The sequence below is a fragment of the Pristiophorus japonicus genome, chromosome 7 (genome assembly GCF_044704955.1).
Source record: "Pristiophorus japonicus isolate sPriJap1 chromosome 7, sPriJap1.hap1, whole genome shotgun sequence".
NCBI lineage: Eukaryota > Metazoa > Chordata > Chondrichthyes > Pristiophoridae > Pristiophorus > Pristiophorus japonicus.
Genome location: NC_091983.1, coordinates 31,785,724 through 31,805,915, shown reverse-complemented (window position 1 = coordinate 31,805,915; position 20,192 = coordinate 31,785,724). Strand labels below are relative to the sequence as shown.

General features: G+C 42.1%; 1 protein-coding gene across 1 annotated transcript in view; it reads left to right on the top strand.

The window, feature by feature from the left end:
* The window catches only part of lrrc1 (leucine rich repeat containing 1), a 390,137-nt gene that overhangs the window by 124,469 nt on the left and 245,476 nt on the right, over positions 1-20,192 (top strand). Inside the window, exons 13-14 of the mRNA XM_070884885.1 lie at positions 13,284-13,493; positions 16,306-16,551. Of these exons, the coding sequence (XP_070740986.1) occupies positions 13,284-13,493; positions 16,306-16,551 (456 nt within the window). The remainder of the gene's footprint in view (positions 1-13,283; positions 13,494-16,305; positions 16,552-20,192) is intronic.

The following is a 20,192-nucleotide window of genomic DNA, read 5'->3' as shown; positions in this document are numbered from 1 at the left end:
GGTTTCCATATTTACGAAAGGATATATTTGCTTTGGAGGCAGTTCAGAGAAGGTTCACTAGGGTGATTCTGGAGATGAGATTGACTTATGAGGAAAGGCTGAGTAGAATGAGAGGTGATCTTATCGAAACGTATAAGATTATGAGGGGGGTTGACAAGGTGGATGCAGAGAGGATGTTTCCACTGATGGAGGAGACAAGAACTAGAGGACATGATCTTAGAATAAGGGACCGCCCATTTAAAACAGAGATGAAAAATTTCTTCTCTGAGGGTATTAAATCTGTGGAATTCGCTGCCTCGGAGAACTGTGGAAGCTGGGACATTGAATAAATTTAAGACAGAAAAAGAAAGTTTCTTAAACGATGAGGGGTTATGGGGAGCGGGCGGGGAAGTGGAGCTGAGTCCATGATCAGATCAGCCATGATATTGAATGGCAGAGCAGGCTCGAGGGGCCGCATGGCCTACTCCTGTTCCTATTTCTTATGTTCTTATGAACGTGGCATTGGCTCCATGGGAGAACCTGATCTTGTCCTTTCTCAGGGTGGCAGTACGCCTGCTCTCCTGCCAACCTCTGATGCAGTTCCATTGTTGGTTCCATGCAGCCAGCTGGTCCAGACAGCCCTGACCTGCACAGAGATACAACAGTCTACAGTTGAGCCTTCAACAGGTGCTGGAGGTTGCCGAGTACGACCATCTCAAGTCCCCTCAGTGATTGACCAACAGCCTACCACTTCCTGGCTCCTGCGATGGGGAAGCCATCTCCTCGGAGTGTGTATACATTTTATTTTTTTTATATATAGAGGAATACTCGAGTTAATGTTGGACAGCATTTAGAAGGTGAGTGGAAGAAGTGGGTCGAGTGATGGGACTTCTGGTATGCTTGGGGATGCTTTGCTTCAGAGAATATCTCAATATTTTGTTGATATACAGCTCTGGCAGCTGGCAGCATTTGGTCTTCCTCATCATCCTTCCTCATCCCTTCCTATAACAACTGCAAGGCTTGGCCCCTCCGAATGGAGTTGCGGAGCATACAGCAAACCACTACAAATCTGGAGACTTGCTCGGGGCTGTCCTGTTCTGGATGCGGTCCAAGCACCGAGAACGATTTGCTCAATGAGGGCTCCAGTTTGAGTGTGGCTCTCATTGTGTCGGTGCTCAGCGTCTGTGCCGTGTTCCTGACTGGAGTTATGAGCCAGGTGTAGAGGGGAAACCAGCTGTCTTCCAGGAACCAGCCTGCCACCCGGAGGCCTGGATGGAGGACGGAGTTGAGGACTGGCGTTATGACTATTGATTGGCAGGAAACCGGGCATTGACCCGCATTATTCACTGCCTGTGGTCACCGGCCAGCTGACTATTGAGGGAGTGGAACCTCTTCCAGTTATAGAATATGGCTGGATCATGATGGGGAGAATGCAGGGCATCGTGTGGGCAGTCAATAAGACCTGGGCAAACCCAGCGATACAAGTAAATCCCAGCCGCTGCTCTCCTGATCAGCCTGCATTGGGTGGGTGTGGATTGCTCTCTCCTTGCGAAGGGGACATCCTTCACCTGCTTGATGGTCCTATGGACAGCACACTGATTGTTATTGTTTGTCACCTGTTGAAGTCTGTAGTGAGCCTGTGGCATAGAAGAGCCATGGTTACCTTCACAGCAACAGGCAGTGCTGTGTGCACCCTGGTGTTTGGCTCCACTTCCTGTTTGCAACAGGTGATATATAAGAAATAGGAGCAGGAGTAGGCCATTCAGCCCCTCAAGCATACTCCGCCATTCAACTCCACTTTCCTGCACTATCCCTTGATTCTTTTAATATCTAATATGTAGGTCAGTGGCTGCCTGTCTGCTGAAGTACAACCTCCTCACACACTGCTCCTCTGCATTGTTTAGGTAAGAGATCCTATAGTGAAACATCCACATGCTGTAAGGCCTCTTTCGCCATCCTCTTTGACCTGCCCTGCTGGGTTTGCTGCTGCTGCTAATACTCCCTCTGGTGCAAGGAGCAGTTCACATAATGTTTTTTTGTATAAATACAAATTGAACTCTGAGGTAACTTTGAAAGCAAAGATAACTTGTACTATATATTTTATCAGTTCTGACGAAGGGTCATCGACCTGAAACGTTAACTCTGTTTTTCTCTCCACAGATGCTGCCTGACCCGCTGAGATTTCCAGCATTCTCTGTTTTTATTTCAGATTTCAGCATTGGCAGTATTTTGCTTTTGTATGTTGTGTTTTGTGTACTATATACTACATGATCTGTAAATATAGTTAAGTACAGGAAGGGAGCTGAACACGCAGGTACAGCTGAACCAAAATGGGAAAAGAGAGGGTCTTTATATTTTGTAATGTACTATAAATAGTTACAGCAGCCATCTTTATTTCTAATTATTGCTGAGAACTTAAAAACAATCGGTGGTAGCAATTCAATTGTGTTTTACCCTGTTTCTGGAAGTAAATCAACGTTCCACATTGCAATTTTACAGTGGGACGTCCTGCACCCGACATTTGCACAAAATTCAGTCATTTTCTCTCACTCCTTTGCTCACTCTCTCACTCATACAGTCTCTCACTTTATTAAAAAAAAGTTTTTTACATTTAACATTAATTATTAGTTTTACCCGTAAGGTTCCAGCCGAAGAAGTGCAATTGTGCCAAACATGTGCATGAGCTGGTGTGACACAGGAAATGTGATGGTTTTGTCAAGCGACTGTGATGGACAACAGGAAATATATGCACTCATAGCATGTTTTAAAAACCTATCTAACATAAAATAAGCACGTTTTCATGCACTTACCGTCACACTCTGGCATCATCCTTTGTTGATTGGCTCAGTGATAAATCAAGAAGATAGTGAATGTGCAAATTAAAAGCTAGGAAACTACCAATGAGAACTAATGAAAATGAGCAATCCTGAATGACCTACAGAGCCTGTCAACAGAAGGAAGGTTTATAACAATCAAACTGTTCAAAATATTTTTTTTAAGTTGCCATTTCTCACTACACCCTGCTGACTACAGGCTTACAACTAACCTATCAATAAAAGCACAATAACATGATTAAATTTAACCATAAAATTGTCAGTTGTTCAATAGCTTCATTAATGTGTTTGCTTGTTGAAGGCCTTTCACATGCTGGGCTGAGAATTTTATTTCACCGTAACTATCGCTCTATCTGTAGAAGGGAGTTCCTATTGAGTGTGCACAGTTTTCCAGTATGCATCAGTGCAAGTGGGAAGATATATCCACTGATAGTGTCAGGAGATTTCGGACATTGATTTTTTTTCTGGTAAAGTTTCACATTTTATCAACTGCTTAATTTTTAATTCAGAGAGTGAGTTCGAACTTTGCCATTATCTGCGCTTTGTTGAAATTTAAAGACAAATAGATAGTTACTTAGCATTTGAAAACACTGATAATGGAGTATTTTATTTTCCTTGGTGTCTTTCCTCGTGTTATCGAAAAAAAACATTAGAAAATAGGTGCAGGAGTAGGCCATTCGGCCCTTCGAGCCTGCACCACTATTCAATGTGATCATGGCTGATCATTCACCTCAGTACCCCATTCCTGCTTTCTCTCCATATCCTTGATCCCTTTAGCCATAAGGGTCACATCTAACTGCCTTTTGAATATATCTAATGAACTGACCTCAACAACTCTGCGGGAGAGAATTCCACAGGTTCGCAATTCTTTGAGTGAAGAAGTTTCTCTTCATCTTGGTCCTAAATGGCTTACCCCTTATCCTTAGATCATGACCCCTGGTTCTGGAATTCCTCAACATCAGGGACATTTTGTTGAAGCTTTTTTTTCCCCTGAAAATAAACTGGAATTTAATTCTGAAAGCTTTTCAGATAAATGTTTAACAAAGACAAAGGCTAATTATGGGCAACTGTGCTTTGTTTATACTTTCAGATTTAAAAAAAACATTGTAATGAATGCAGCTGTCTGACTAAAAGAAACAAATTTTGGAACTTTTTCTGACTAAACTGTTTCAGATGAAAACAATTATAGATGCCAAAGCAACAACACAAAAGCAAAATACTGCGGATGCTGGAATCTGGAATAAAAACAGAAAATGTTGGAAATCTCAGCAGGTCAGGCAACATCTGTGGAGAGAGGAAGCAGGGTTAATGTTTCGGGTTGATGACCCTTCGTCAGACCCTGCTGAGAATTCCAGTAGTTATAGATGCCCGCTGGAGTTCCGGCATAATCTGAACTTTCCCTCTCCCAATGTTAAGAATTATATCCAGGACCCTTGCCCCCCCCCCCCCCCCAATGCTACAAAAACCCAACAAACCTACCTCACACCTGATGGATACTGCAACGCATCTTGCATATTATATGCTGGACTTTACAAAAGTTGATGTAGAAATTGAGTTCGTCAGTAAAGGAACATGTGATAATGATCAACTTACAGATTTCCAAGATAACTGGATATAATTACTAGAATTTGATGCCTAAAACAGAGCTGAAAATCTCAGTTATGTAACCAACGTGTCAGCTGTGGCTTTGTGCTAGCTCTTTCACTTCCTGTTAAAAGGTTGTGGGTTCAAGTCCCACTCCAGAGACTTAAACACGTAATCTAGGCTGGCACTTAAGTGCAGTACTGAGGGAGTGCTACACTGTTGCAGGTGCTGTTTTTCAGACGAGACGTTAAACTGAGGTCTCATCAACCTACTCGGCACTATTTTGAAAAAGAGCGGAGATTTCCTCGGTGTCCTGGCCAATATTTATCCCTCAACTAACATCTGGTCATTTATTTCATTGCTGTTTGTGCGAGTTTGCTGTGCACAAATTGGCTGCCGCATTTTCTACAATTATAATAATGAATACACTTCAAAAAGTACTTAATTGGCTTTAAAGGTCCTGATGTCATGAAAGGCGATTTATAAATGCAAGCCCTTTCTTTAACAACAGAATTTAACTTTAAATCAGTCCCTTTAAATCAGTGGCCTCAGTATGTTTTACGTTACATGGCATAACACGCTTGTTATTAAACAGCATATCCTTTGGCTCACCATTAGCAATGCCACTGAGGATCTCCTAGTGTGTATGAATAAGATACTTATATATTGATTCTGCCACACAGTATTTAAAAAAAAAAAGATAATGTATAGTAATCATTTGATGTTGACTTTTTCTGATCTGCAAGCTTCTTCGTCAACAGCAATTAGTCTCTAATTTATACATATGACATATTGTGGCTTTAAAACAGGCCAATTTAAACATGGATTTGTCCCTTTGCCGTAGGGTAATATTTGTTCTGACACTCCTAACGCTATAAAACAACAAATTATCTGTCCTACTCTTGAGGAACTGCACGGGAGATCTGTTACTATTTTTTTCTTTGGAAAGTGGAGCTTAAACATATCAAAATTTGATAAATATTTTCTTTGACAGGGCGACAGTGCAGTGACTGTGTATTTGATTTTCTTTCTCCATTAGTTATAGATTTCTAAATGTACCAACATCATTAAAGCATGTATAAAGAATGGTTACAATCGTGCTATAAGCTTTCCCATATGACTCTCAGCTGTCAGTATTTATGCCTATGTCTATGTACATTAAACAATGAACACATACTGTACCTTTTGACATCAATAATTAACCTAAATTGCCGCTGCTTGAAACCAATGCACTCCTGCATGAGCAAACACGGACAACAAAATGCGCATGAAGAAAGCAAGACCTCCTGACTAGTGTGCTACAATTGTTTTTAGTTGTGATGGGGGGCGGTTGAACCTTCTTGGGTTTCATGGTGTCAAGTCACTTCTATAAGTGGATTCCACATCTATTCATGTGTAGAGCGTAACTCGGATTGCTCAATATCAACTGTTGTGACGGTGTTACCCAGGAAATGTAACCATGCATCATCCACTTTCGTGCATAAATTGGATATCGTGTTTAGTGTAGATGCCCTTGCAATGTGCTTCTCCGATCTTTCAGTTGGTGTTTAGACTTTAATGAGATATTATTTCTCAGTCAGCATGTAAACATGCACAGAAATAGTTACAATTAGATTTGTTTAGTTCAGTCAGTAAAAAGGAAAGATTGCATTCCGGTTGCACCTTTCACAACGTCGGGACATTCCAACGTGCTTTACAGCCAATCAAGTACTTTTTGAAGTTCAGTTACTATTGTAATGTAGGAAATGCAGCAGGTCCCTCAAACAGCAATGTGTTACTGACCAGATAAACGCTCTCAGTAATGTAGGTTGGCCAGGACACGGGGGGAAAATGCCCCTGTTCTCCTTTGAATAGTGCCATAGGATCTTTTACATTCACCTAAGAGGTTTAATGTCTCATCCAAAAGACGGCATCTCCGACATTGCAACTCTGCCTCCATACTGCACTGGAGTGTCAGCCTAAATTATGGGCTTAAGTCTCTGGAGTGGGACTTGAACCCCCCACGACCCTCTGACTCGGAGTGCTACCTCTGAGTCACAGCTGACCGTTTCTGACACAATAATGAACATGTTGCCCTTTCCTACATCAGTGAGCATCTAGTTAGACTTAAATAAAATATCTTCTAATTTCCCTCCTGCATCCAAACCTCTGAGCTTGTGCAAAAATATATCCTAGCATCTTTGTACTTGATGATTTCTGCCCCTATATTATCTGTGCTGTCAACCAGAGGACAGAGTCTGTGACCGATCACCCTGGGATTCGGGAGGTCCCAACACAATGGGTCTGAGATGTTTATCAATTAACCAGACATGACGACAAGTTGCTTATTGTTTACAATCTTTGGGTTGACAAGTTCAATAGCGAGCTCATTGGCATTTTAACCACATTTATTGGCTGTGGCTCTTAGTGGGTAGCACTCACCTCTGAGTCAGAAGGTTGTGGGTTCAAGTCTCACTCGTGAGACTTGAACCCACAAAAATCTAGCTTGACACTGCAGTGCACTGCTGAGGGAGTGCCGCACTGTTGGAGGTGCTGTCTTTCGGATGAGATCTTAAACCGAAGCCCTGTCTGCTCTCTCAGGTGTTCGTAAAAGATCCCATGGCACTATTTTGAAGAAGAGCAGAGGTGTTATCCCCGGAGTCCTGTCCAATATTTCTCCCTCCATCAACATCACTAAAACAGATTATCTGGTCATTATCACATTGCTGTTTGTGGGAGTTTGGTGTGACCAATTTGGCTACCGCGTTTCCTACATTACAACACCGACTACACTTCAAAAAGTACTTCATTGACTGTAAAGCGCTTTGGGACGTCCAGTGGTCATGAAAGTCGCTCTATAATTGAAAGTCTTTATCAGCGTGTTTTAAAAAATGTAAATGAGCATGAATACACTTTGTTTTATCCACCGGTATTTAAATGTAACTATTTTCCAAATCCTTTCGGTGTAAAAATTCCAAATGTGGTAGGATCATAAAAAAAACAATCTTAATTGGTGGTCAGAATCAGCAATATAATAATAAGGATAAAGAGAACAATTATTTCAAGAACTTAATGAAAATTAAAACTAAACAAAAGGAAAGAAATGATAACTTTGCCATGTGGGCAGTTTGATCGCAGCCCAAACTGATGGAATGAAAGCCTGCTTGAAGGTATGTTACATGAATGATGAGTTTGGGCACAGTCAACCCAGTGCCAAGTGTGCTTGAGACTATAGCACAAGACTGGTCTTAAATTGAAATTAATTGGGAAGGTGACGCAAGACAATTTATAATAGTTGATGGGGTGGGAGGAGAAACGGTCACACCAGTACAGGACTGGGTGCATTATTAATCTACAGTAACGAGCTTTATATTGCATCTGGCTATGTTATATCTGATGTAAAGTGCTCGAGATTGACACAGGATACCAAACATGGAAAGGGTTCCTGATGATTCTAATTCGAACAAGCACACACAAGATTCACTCCAAATCATAACATTTACAAAGAGGAATGTTCTGAACTGTATATTGATCAGAAACTTCTTTAAATTGTTTTCTGTTAGTGGAAGAAGAAAATATTGAAGGGTTTCATTACTAGCAGTATACTTGCCTTGGATGAGTTTTATTATCACCAGTATAATTTACCCCGGATGAGTTATATTATCACCAGTATAATTTACCCCGGGTGAGTTATATTATCACCAGTATAATTTACCCTGGGTGAGTTTATATTCTCAACTGTATAATTACCCTGGGCGAGTTATATTATCAACTGTATCAGTGTCAGCTGTGGCTCAGTGGGTAGCACTCTCGCCTCTGAGTCAGAAAGTTGTGGGTTCCAAGTCCCACTCAAGGGACTTGAGCACAAGAAAATCTAGGCTGACACTCCAGTACAGTGCTGAGTGAGTGCTGCACTGTCGGAGGTGCCATCTTTCAGATGAGACGTTAAACCGAAGCCCTGTTTGCAATCAAGTTGATGTAAAACATCCCATGGCATTATTTCGATGAAGAGAAGGGGAGTTATCCACAGTGTCCAGGCCAATATTTATCTCAAAATTTAACAAAAAACAAATTATCTGGTCATTATCACATTGCTGTTTGTGGGAGCTATCTTGTGCGCAAATTGGCTGCTGGGTTTCCTACATTACAACATGGACTATACTCCAAAAAACAGTACTTCATTGGTGTAAAGTGCTTTGAGACGTCTGGTGGTTGTGAAAGGTGCTATATAAATTCAAGTCTTTCTTTGTATAATTACCCTGGATATAGGTAAAAAGGAGCGTGCCTTTACCCTATGTTAGTGTTCGTGACTCCAGGTATATAGACCCATACACACAATGTTGGATTAACCATGAAGACTTTTATTTGCATAACTAAAGTTATATCTTGCACAGAGGCAATGATTATACTTAGCTAAACATAATTCAACTGAACACATACAAAGTAAGTATCTAAGGGCTCCCTTTTTATTCTACCCAGACCCAAGTGCTGGTCAGACCTACCTTGTCCTGGGTAACCTCATCTTGGCGACCAAATTAAGGGCATGTTCTTGACTGCAGTAAAAGTTATTTCTTCCTACCCTCATACTTATGTCTTGAATTACCGTGGCTGCTACCAAATGGTCCAATCTTGCTTGATCAGTGGTCCTTCGGTTGAAGACTGCTTGTTTGTTTTACAGAGCTCTCAAGGCATTAATCAGTTCTTCCCCCCCCCACCCCCAGCAGTGACACGGGTGTTGTGGCCTTGCATTATCTTGTTTCGATTTTACAACTTTGTTTTTGCAAGGCTCTTACCTTTTCCTTTTTGTAAGGCTTAGCTCATCTTGTATGTCCCAAATTATAACCGCCATCTTCCAGTTTAATAATTACAGCAGCCATCTTGCACATCCCCCCCTCACATACCTTCACTGATTGAAGGCCAGTGAAGGTATGTTCATTGGCAACTGGGTAGCAAAGACAAAGTTCCCCCTCTCGCGTTATAATTTACTTTCTCCCGCAGAGTATAGACATTTCACCATTGCCATCTGGCCCTGGGTAACCCGTAGGCTCCTCACCAGGCACCAAATGTAACAGCAATTCATAAGAGCTGGAGCATGTTACTGCAGCTTCCAGCACGAGCCGACACAAATGTGCGACGGCTTTGAAGTGGGCGACTGGATGACGTCATCCGACCTAGGTCGCCGTTTGGAGCGTGGGCAGAAGCATCGGTGGGCCCCTGGTACAGCGGGGAAGCGGGAAGGTCTTGGTGGACTTGCGACAAGTGATCGGGGCAGAGGAGTGATGAGGGATCATGCTGAGATTTGGTGGGTGATCGTGGCGGATATGTGGTGAATGTTCATGGCGAAGGAGCGGCAAATGTTTGTGGCGGAGGAGCGGCGAGAGATCGTGGCGGAGGTACGGCGAATGAGGATACGGGGGCCCAGGGGCAGCACGGGCCAGTCCACACTGCGATGTGTGTACACTGGGTCCGTGCAGCACAGCAGGTCTCCAGTCGTCCTGGTTAAGCCTTGCCACTGGATAAAGGCCTAGCTCTGTCAAGCCCGTGTGGTGGCTAATGTGCAACGGTCACCACACATTAAAAAAAATCCACGCACAGGCATCTTCCACCCTTCAATTGGAGTTTAGGACTGGAACATCGGGTCCTTCATTGAAACACCTGTGAACTCATGTGGAAGCAAGTCATCCTTGTTTGTGGGACCGCCGATGATGATGATGACATCGGAGAGACCCACCCGCGGAGTTGGTCGTCTGACACCCAGAAGGGGATCATCCTCTTTTCTAGGTCTTGCAGTTACTCCTGTACTTGTATTGGGAGAAAATTCCTATACACCATGCATGCTACCGCCCTTGCAGCTTGAAGATCTGATTCCCCATTTTCTGAAATAATGTCGTTAACTTTTTCCTGAGTTTTCCCCAAGTGCCTTCACCACCTCAATAATTGACTGGAGCGTTATGGTATGCTCGCTTAGAGACTGTTTTTGTTCCTCATTCATATCTTTCAGCAAACCGTGCAACACTTTGCGCATAGCCTGATGCTCCTCCCAAAAATCCTCTATGTCCCAAGAATTCATTGCTGTGGTTCCCAGGGCTCCTCCTATGCCTACCCGTTCCATAAGGTCTCTCTTTCTATGTGTACTCCCCTTCGATAACACTATTCTCAAAAGATGACCCCAGGACTTCTGTCCCTACATCATACCACCATATCTGCCATTATGTGCAAAAGCAGTGGCTGGCCATTTGATGCTGTTGGCAAAAGTCCAAGAAGGCCAGTCTTTCCTGACCTACTGTTATTAATTGGAATGTGGACACATTCATTGCATGAAACAAATATGTTACATGTGCCATGTGCCCATCCCACAGTAGCATTACCGATTGGTCTCCAATTCTGGGCATCTTCTATCCTTGTAGTGGTCCCCTTTTTACCGAGGCACATCGATAGTGTCTCTTATATTTAAACAGACTTGGCCATGGTTACACAGGGTGCTATTCATGTTGCATGCAATCCTGTTGACTGGAGGGCAATGATCACTCTGGACCCCAAGAGGCTCATAAGTACAAATCAGAGCATTGACCTTACGATTCTGCTAGACATCCCAATCTTCAGAGTCGTCATGGCAACCTGAAAGAGAATACATGGGTAACTCTCCTGATTGGCTCGTTCCTCAGGAGTATTGTGGGTTAAGTAGGTGAGAACCGAAGTGTCTTTCTCTTTTTCGGTTTATTTGCCTCAATTGTGGGGTAAACTTTCCAGTATCTTTAAAATTTAATTCAGCAATTCAAAAGTGGTTCCTTGCTGAATTAAGAAAACACTTGTCAGCTCTTTCTAGGTTTATAATAAGGCGGAGCAAAATATTGTCTGACGTCATTACGTCCCTTCACTTAACTTTAAGAAAACTTATCCACAAACAACCAAACGCCATTGTTTTATTTTCCTAGCAAAAATCATTATCAACATCATTTAACTTTAAACATTCTATGAACCAATTCTGTTCCCACTCTACAGTGTCTTCCCTTTTTCCCCATTGTGAAAGTCTCATGTCCGGAACTAGAGACATCACATAATTTCTAAGCTTTACTCTCGTCCTCTTGATTCACACGCTGACTTTTCAAACTTCTCTTCAAACTTTTCCTCCAGCTTCTCCTTTGCCTTTTCAAACTTTTCCGCTAACTTCTCCTCCAGCTTCCTCTTACTTTGTCTTCTAATTCCTTTCTACTCCTCTCCGGGCTAGCTTCTGACAATTTATTCCTCAACCTTGCTATTACTGCATCCTGGTTACTCAACTGTTCCTTCAACCGTTCGATCTCCCCATCTTGCAGAGTACTGTCCCTTCCTTTGTTTGTAATTTTACGATCCATGGTCGAAAGCCAGACCGCCCGTTCGGGGTATTCTTTTCCGGCCTAACTCTCTGACCTCTCAAACGCTTGGCCCCTCGGACTCGGCGCTTCCAAAATGGATTTCATTAATTCATCCTTCGGATTTACTTTCCCCAGACAATACTGGTACATTTACTCATGGCCCGGTGTGCGTCCCTTATTATTCCTTTTATTGCTTGAGCCCAGCACTCTGTAAAATAATCTGAACTCTGTGTCCTACCGCAGATCACCAATTCTGTCGGTAAAAAGAAACGCTCTTTTACCCTACGTTACAGTGCTCGCGACTCCGGGAATTATAGGCATATGCACACACTGTCGGATTAACCATCAAGACTTTTATTTGCAAAACTAAAGTTAGATTTTACACAGAGGCAATGATTATACTTAGCTAACCACAATTCAGCAGAATACATACAAAGTAAATACCTAAGGGCTCCCTTTTTATTCTACCCAGACCCAAGTGCTGGTAAGGACTACATTGTCCTGGGCAACCTCACCTCGGTGACCAAATTAAGGGCTCGTTCTTGACTGTAGTAAAAGGTATATCTTTCTACCCTCATAGTTATTTTCTGAATTACCGTGGCTGAAACCAAAGAGTCTAATCTCACTTGATCAGTGGTCTCTCAGCTGAAGATTGCTTGTTTGTTTTACAGAACTCTCAAGATATTAATCGGCACCCCACCCCCCAACAGCAGTTGTCAGGGGTGTTGTGGTCTTGCTTTAACTCGTTTAGGTTTTACGACTTTGTTTTTGCAAGGCTCTTGTCTTTTGCTTTTCTAAACACTTTTTGTAAGGCTTAGCTCATCTTACATGCCCCAAATTATAACAGCCATCTTACAGTTTCCTAATTTAATAATTACAGCAGCCATCTTGCATGGGCGAGTTATATTATCAACTGTATAATTACCCTGGGTGAGCTATATTACCTGTATAATTACCCTGGGTGAGCTATATTATCACGTGTATAATTACCTTAGGTATACTATATTAGCAGTATAGTTATCACTTGGGGGCGGTGGGGTGACTCGGAAATTAGTATATTTAACTCTGGTATATTTAGCGCAGCTCTGCTGAGATTAAAGAGTTTCCTGTCTACCCCCACCCCCCCAAAAAAATATTATTTGAAATGTTACTTTGATGAAATGTTCTTAGTGTTATTAATATTCGTCCTTTTATGTTATCACAGTATTGGATATCATTGTAGTAACACTTTTAGGGTCCTCCAATAATTAAACGGTAATTTGTTGTTAAGAATCTGAATTACATTTTGAACATTTGCATTCAACAAAATATTCTTGTGCTACTGGTTTTGGTGGTGAGTGGGAACAGGCTGACTTCCTGGGTGAAGACTATGCGATAAGGGCGATGTATCCCGTCAGCGTACACATGCAAATTGAATTATTTGTTATTAATGTTTAAACCATGTGACATGATTTCTGATGTCTCAGATAAAATTGCAGTTGACTTTTTTTTCCTCATTTCTCCATATGCATATTCACCGCATTTGATCCCAATCTTTGTTTCTTGACCATAGGATTCCTTAAAATGCCATCCTAAATCCCCAACAATCTGTGCTGTTCCTGGCTGGGACTTGAGTGGTGTATACTGGGCTGCTTCACTGTCCGAACAGCAACTCCCTTTTCACGAACATGAGTCCAAATGTTCTTCAGCCCGTGACAGGTGGATTCGTCGCCAAGCCAGCCCCGAGCAGGAGGCTGAGGAATTGGAGGATCACTATGAGGAAGTAAGGATAGTTTGTACAGTAATAGAAACATTGAATGAAATATTATTGAGCAGGGTTTAGGGACTGTATTATGTGATAAATTACAGGGGTCAATAAGATTGCTTCTGTCATATTGAAGTGTGCACCAATGATTAGCTGACATGGAGCCATAATTAGAGGTCACTTGATTTCGCATCTGAAAATAACATTTAAAACTCTTGCTTCATGTAACCTTTGACCATAATATTGTTAAAGTTGTTTGTTACCACACCCACCTGTCTTACCAATGTATTGCCACACCTCAGTGCAGCAGCTAAGGTGACCAGATATGTGCCTGAAAATCATGGTGTGTTGGTTTTAGATTTTGTTTTGCATTTAAATTGTATAAATGCTAAATATGGAAGCTGTGTATCACTAGAGTCCGGTTGAAATACTTTCTTGTACTGTTTTGTGTTAATTTTATTCAGACACATGCAGGCTATTTACGTAAACATGCCCAATCCTTCTGCTATTGCATCATTTGCCATTTTAATATTATAATTTCTGATTCTGTTCATTAAGCTTGAAACATGAGAGATATTTAACAATAAACTGAAACAATTCTGATACCATGCAGCAAATGTCATAATTAGGGCACTTTATTCAAGCCAATAAAGGAGCTATTGCAGATTATAAACTAAATGGTACAATTTTAAAGGGGCTGCAATTTTAGAAAGACCTGGGAGTTCATGTAGACAAACCTGGTAGGACAAGTTGATCGGGCTGCTAAAGCATTTTGGATCCTTGGCTTTATCAATACAGGCATCGTGTATAAAAGCAAGGAAGTCATGCTAAACCTTTATGAATCTCCGATTAGTCCTTAGCTGGACTATAGTTTCCAATTCTGGGCAACGCACTTCAGGATGTTGAGGTCTTGGAGAGGGTGCAGAGGAAATTTACCAGAAAAGTACTAGGGAAGAGGGTCTTCAGTTATGTGGAGCGACTGGAGGAAGTGGGATAATTCTCCTTGTAGCAGAGAAAGTTCAGGGGAGATGTTCAAAATGATGAGGGGCTTTGATAGAGTAAATAAGGAAAAACTGTTTCCTGTGGCAGGGTCAGCCACTAGATTAACACAGATTTAAGATAATCGGCAAAAGGACCAGAGGGGAGATGAGAATTTTTTTTTAACATAGTGAGCTGTTATGATCTGGAATGCGCTACCTGAAAGGGTGGTGGAAGCAGATTCAATAATAACTTCTTTGAAAAGGGAATTGGATACATTCTTGAATGGAAAACAATTTCTGGGCTATGGGACAAGAGCAAGGAAGTGGGGCGAATTAATAGCTCCATCAAAGAGCCGGTACAGGCACGATGGGCCGAATGGCTTACTTCTGCGCTGTATGATGTTATGATTATATGTTGTCAGCAATATTAAAATTCAGCATAATTTTCTGAAAGAAACAAATTCAATCTTTAATTCTATGCCACGCATGAATAGTTATTGTATTGAATTTGATTTAATTGTTCATTAAAATCGAAGACTCTGTGACAAAAGACTACAGCCTGAAAATCATCATGGATGATATCCACAGATGAACCAATAACGCAATCTGTTGTCTGCAATTGTTGCCTACTCTGCTATTTTTGCAGTGGCGTTCATCCATTTAACACAGTGGGTTGATTCCTGTGCTGCTCTTGTCCTTTTTGATTGGAACGATCACAGGAATGGGATGCATAGCAACAATACATCAATTGAATAGCAGACAAAGGATCATCACTGGAGCAAGTTTCATTTGCTGATATCGCTCACCGTAATTTCTAGTCTTGGATTTACGACAGTGTAAAATTCAACAACTCCAGCAAATAGCCTCCATTTTTACACTGAAGACTTGCCATTTAGATGCCTGATTGCTGCACCGATGTAACCCAGTCTTGTGATGTCTACCACTGAAAAGGGGAGAAACAACAATGTCACGGGTACATACAAGTTCCCCTCCAAGTCGCACATGATCCTGACTTGGCCATGTATGTTGCTGCTCCTTCATCTTAGAATTCCTTCCTAAACTCCAACACAGGAGCAGCATCACCACAAGGTCTGCTGCGTTTCATGAAGGCCCACCACCATCTTCTTGCGGCAACTTTGGATGCGGAATAGGTGCAGCCTCGCTAGTGTCAACCACGTACTGAGAACAAATAAACTTATTAATGCTCATGGAACGACTCTGAATTATATACTCAAACTCGTACATCATTATAATGTATACATTTGCAGTTGAATTAGCTGATAGAACAGTTAAGCACAATGGAACATCAATTAAACAAAAACAAAATCTACATTGTCCAGTATGTATGGTTACCATATAAACATGCCAGTCTTAGCTCAGTGGTAGCACTCTCGTCTCTGTCGAAGGTCATGGGTTCAAGTCCCACTCCAGAGACTCGAGCACATAATCTAGGCTGACACTGTCGGAAGTACTGTCTTCTGGATGAGATCTTAAACTGACCTCTCAGGTGGACGTTAAAGATCCCATGGCACTATTCGAACAATAGCAAGGGAGTTCTGCTGTTATCTTGACCAATATTTCTCCCTCAACCAATACCTAAAAGAGATTATCTGGCCATTATCACTTTGCTGTCTGTGACTTTGCTGTGTACAAATTGGCTGCCATGTTTGCTGGATTACAATAGTGACTACACTTCAAAAGTAAAGCGCATTGGGATGTCCTGAGGTCATGAAATGGATATATAAATATGTCTTTCTTCAAATGGGATTTTCAAACTTTTAAATGTTTCAACTCTCTAAAATTTCTTAATTGTTTTCTGGTACGTCACATATATCTTTTTAACACTTCAGGAACCTGTATCTAAATTTTCTGGCAGCCTGTTTGATACAGAAGAAGGTTTTCGTCGTAACCGACACACGAGAGCTTTTCTGCGCGACAATCACAGGCAAACCAAGCTCCCATGCACCTCGGGCAGCAGCAAGCAACAGGCCTGTAAATCACCGAACAACGCTGGTGTAGAGAGTAGGTGTCCAGAACGAAACAGGGGCCAAACAACACTTTTTATAGCCACTGGATTCAAAGGAACTTGGACAAAGGTAATATAAAAGCATCTTTTAAGTTTTTATGGTTAAATTATATATATATCTATATCAAAAGCAAAATACTGTGGACGCTGGAAATCTGAAATAAAAACCGAAAATGCTGGAAATACTCAGCGGGTCAGGGAGCATCTGTGGGGAGAGAAACAGTTAACATTTCAGGTTGATGACCTTTCGTCAGAACTGGAAAAAATTAGAGATGTAGCAGGTTTTAAGCATGTACAGAAGCTGGGAAAAGTGGGAGGGGAAAGGAGGGGAGGAAAGAACAAAAGGGAAGGTCTGTGAAAGACAAGAGAGATGAAATAACAAAAGGGATGATGGTGCGAGGCAAAAGGGCATGGTAATGGGACCAATAAAGAAACAAAAGATGGATCTAGAGGAGGTGTAAATGGGGATAGTGGAATCATTACCAAAAGCTGCCGTCTGGAAAAAATGGGAACAATGGTTATGATCTGAAATTGTTGAACTCGATCTCATGAGATAAGAAATAGGAGCAGGATTAGGCCATTTGGCCCTTTGAGCCTGCTCCCCCATTTAATAAGATCATGGCTGATCTGATCATGGACTCGGCTCCACTTCCCCGCCCGCTCCCCAAAACCCTTTATTCCCTTGTTGCTCAAAAATCTGTCTATCTCCGCCTTAAATATATTCAATGACCCAGTCTCCACAGCTCTCTGGGGCAGAGAATTCAACAGATTTACAACCCTCGGAGAAGAAATTCCTCCATCTCAGTTTTAAATCTGTGTCCCCTTATTCTGAGACTATGTCCCCTAGTTTTAGTTTCCCCTATGAGTGGAAATATCCTCTCTGCATCCACCTTGTCGAGCTCCCTCATTATCTGAAATGTTTCGATAAGATCACCTCTCATTCTTCTGAACTCCAATGTGTATAGGCTCAACCTATCTTCATAAGTCAGCCCTCTCATCTCCAGAATCAACCTAGTGAAGCTTCTCTGAACAGCCTCCAAAGCAAGTATATCCTTCCTTAAATACAGAGACCAAAAATGTACGCAGTACTCTCGGTGTGGCCTCACCAATACCCTGTACAGTTGTAGCAGGACTTCTCTGTTTTCATACTCTATCCCCCTTGCAATAAAGGCCAACATTCCATTTGCCTTCCTGATTACTTGCTGTACCTGCATACTAACTTTCTGTGTTTCATGCACAAGGACCCCCAGGTTCTTCTGTGCTGCAGCACTTTGCAATTTTTCTCCATTTAAATTATAATTTGCTTTTTTATTTTTTCTGCCAAAGTGGATAACCTCACATTTTTCCATATTATATTCCATCTGCCCAATGTTTGCCCACTCACTTAGCCTGTCTATATCCCTTTGCAGATTTCTTGTATTCTCCTCACAATTTGCTCTTCCATCCATCTTTGTATCATCAGAAAATTTGGCTATGTTACACTCAGTCCCTTCATCCAAGTCATTAATATAGATTGTAAATAGTTCCAGTCCCAGCACCGATCCCTGCAGCACCCCACTAGTTACTGTTTGCCAACCAGAAAATGACCCATTTATTCCGACTCTCTGTTTTCTGTTAGTTAGCCATTCCTCTATCCATGCTTATAAACCCCGTGAACTTTTATCTTGTGCAGTAACCTTTTATGTGGCACCTTATCGAATGCCTTCTGGAAATCCAAATACATCACATCCACTGGTTCCCTCTTATTCACCCTGCTTGTTACATCCTCAAAGAATGGCAGCAAATTTGTCAAACATGATTTCCCTTTCATAAAACCATGCTGCCTCTGAATTATGCTTTTCCAAATGTCCTGCTACTGCTTCCTTAATAATGCACTCCAGCATTTTCCCAACGACAGATGTTAGGCTAACTGATCTATAGTTCCCTGCTTTCTATCTGCCTCCTGTTTTAAATAAGGGCATTATATTTGCGGTTCTCCAATCCGCTGGGACCTCCCCGGATCTCGAGTCCGGAAGGCTTGTAAAGTACCTAATTGAAAGATGAGATGCTGTTCCTCGAGCTTCCATTGAACTTCATTGGAGCAGTGTAGGAGGCCAAGGACAGAGAGGCTAGAGTGGGAGTGGGGCGGAGAATTAAAATGACAGGCAACCGCTAGCTCCGGGTCACAATTTCAGATCATAACCACTGCTCCCATTTTTCCAGACAGCAGCTGTGTGCGACTGGTGTTTGACTTGGGGTGGAAAGGGGATGTTCTTTGATATTGAGCTTGGGGATTACAGCTGGAGCCAGTCAGTCAGGCAGTCAGGGCAATACCATGATGAATGACTGACCACCTGTTCAAGGTTCTGCTCATTTTGAGGATCAACAGTGGGGGTGGAATCTAACCTGGTGCAGTGCTGCACTGACAACAATTACTATACCACCATCATGGAAAGTAACTCTGAGAAAAAATATCTTTTGTTGTGAATAACTGAGAGAGAATGGTTTGGGGCGGGTAGAGAAAGTAAAGTGAGCAAATGAATAAAAATTACTTGCAGGTTAAGCAAAAATATCCAATCCACTGCTGCAGACAGAGTACAAAAATATATAATGGTGCGAACAGCTAGAACCAAGAGATTTTGGGGAGGGAAGAACAATGTTACTTATACTTGAAACAGTTTTAATGGGGTCAAGTTTCGGCCTGAGTTGTTCATATTTTTTTTGGAGCAACTGGTTTAGAATGGAGTATCTTAGAAATTGCAATTCTCGGCATTTAGTTTGCTCCAGTTCTAGTGAGTTAGAACAGTTTCATTTTGGAACAGATTTTCTTTTTCAAAAGGGGACGTGTCCGGCCACTTACGCCTGTTTTGAAAGTTTAGGCAGCGAAAACTTACTCCAAACTAACTTAGAACGGAGTAAGTGCAGATTTTTGTATGCTCAAAAACCTTGCCTGGGGGGTGGTGGGGGGAGGGAGAGAGGGAAGTTTACAAACATGAAACACATCACTTTTACAAATAAAGAGCCACCATCAATAATAAATGATAAATAAATCAACCAATAAAGCAATCAAAAAAAAAATGTGAAGATCAATAAATAAAAAATTAAGTTTCTACTCACTGACTGCAGTACCGGGAGCCCTCCGAGAGAGAGAGTGAGAGAAAAAAGAGGTGGGGGGAGTGGCAGGCAGTGGAGCGGGAGAGAGCCAGAGGGAGTGTGAGCTGAACAGGGAGGTGCAGTCCAATCTTCGCCGCTCCAGTGAGCCCATTCATCCTGGGCTAGAGGGGCGGCGTGTTTCGGGCGCCTGGAGCTACTGCACATGCACGCACACTGTAGCGCGCATGTGCAGAGGTCCTGGCACTGTTTTCAGCGCAGGGACCTAGCTCCGTCCCCCACAGCTTGTGCTGTGTTGCACCGAGGGCCTGGATCGACCCGAGGGAGTGGAGAATACCGAGGTAAGTTTTCGGTGTGGTTTTGAGCGCGGAAATTAGGCATGGCTCGCGGGGCTGCGCCATTCTATGCGCGGCCCGAAACTTGACCCCATAAAGTGGGAAGTAAATAGTATTACAAATATTATATGTGGGGCATGTAATTAGCTAGCTAGCTTTAGGTGAGTTCATTCTATGATAGCAAGACAATAAGCTCACAAGTAAAGTTTCACTTATTTAAACTTTAAGGCTCCAAATAAGGTGAAGTGATTGCAAATCAAACGGACCTGATTCAGGTCTATCAAGT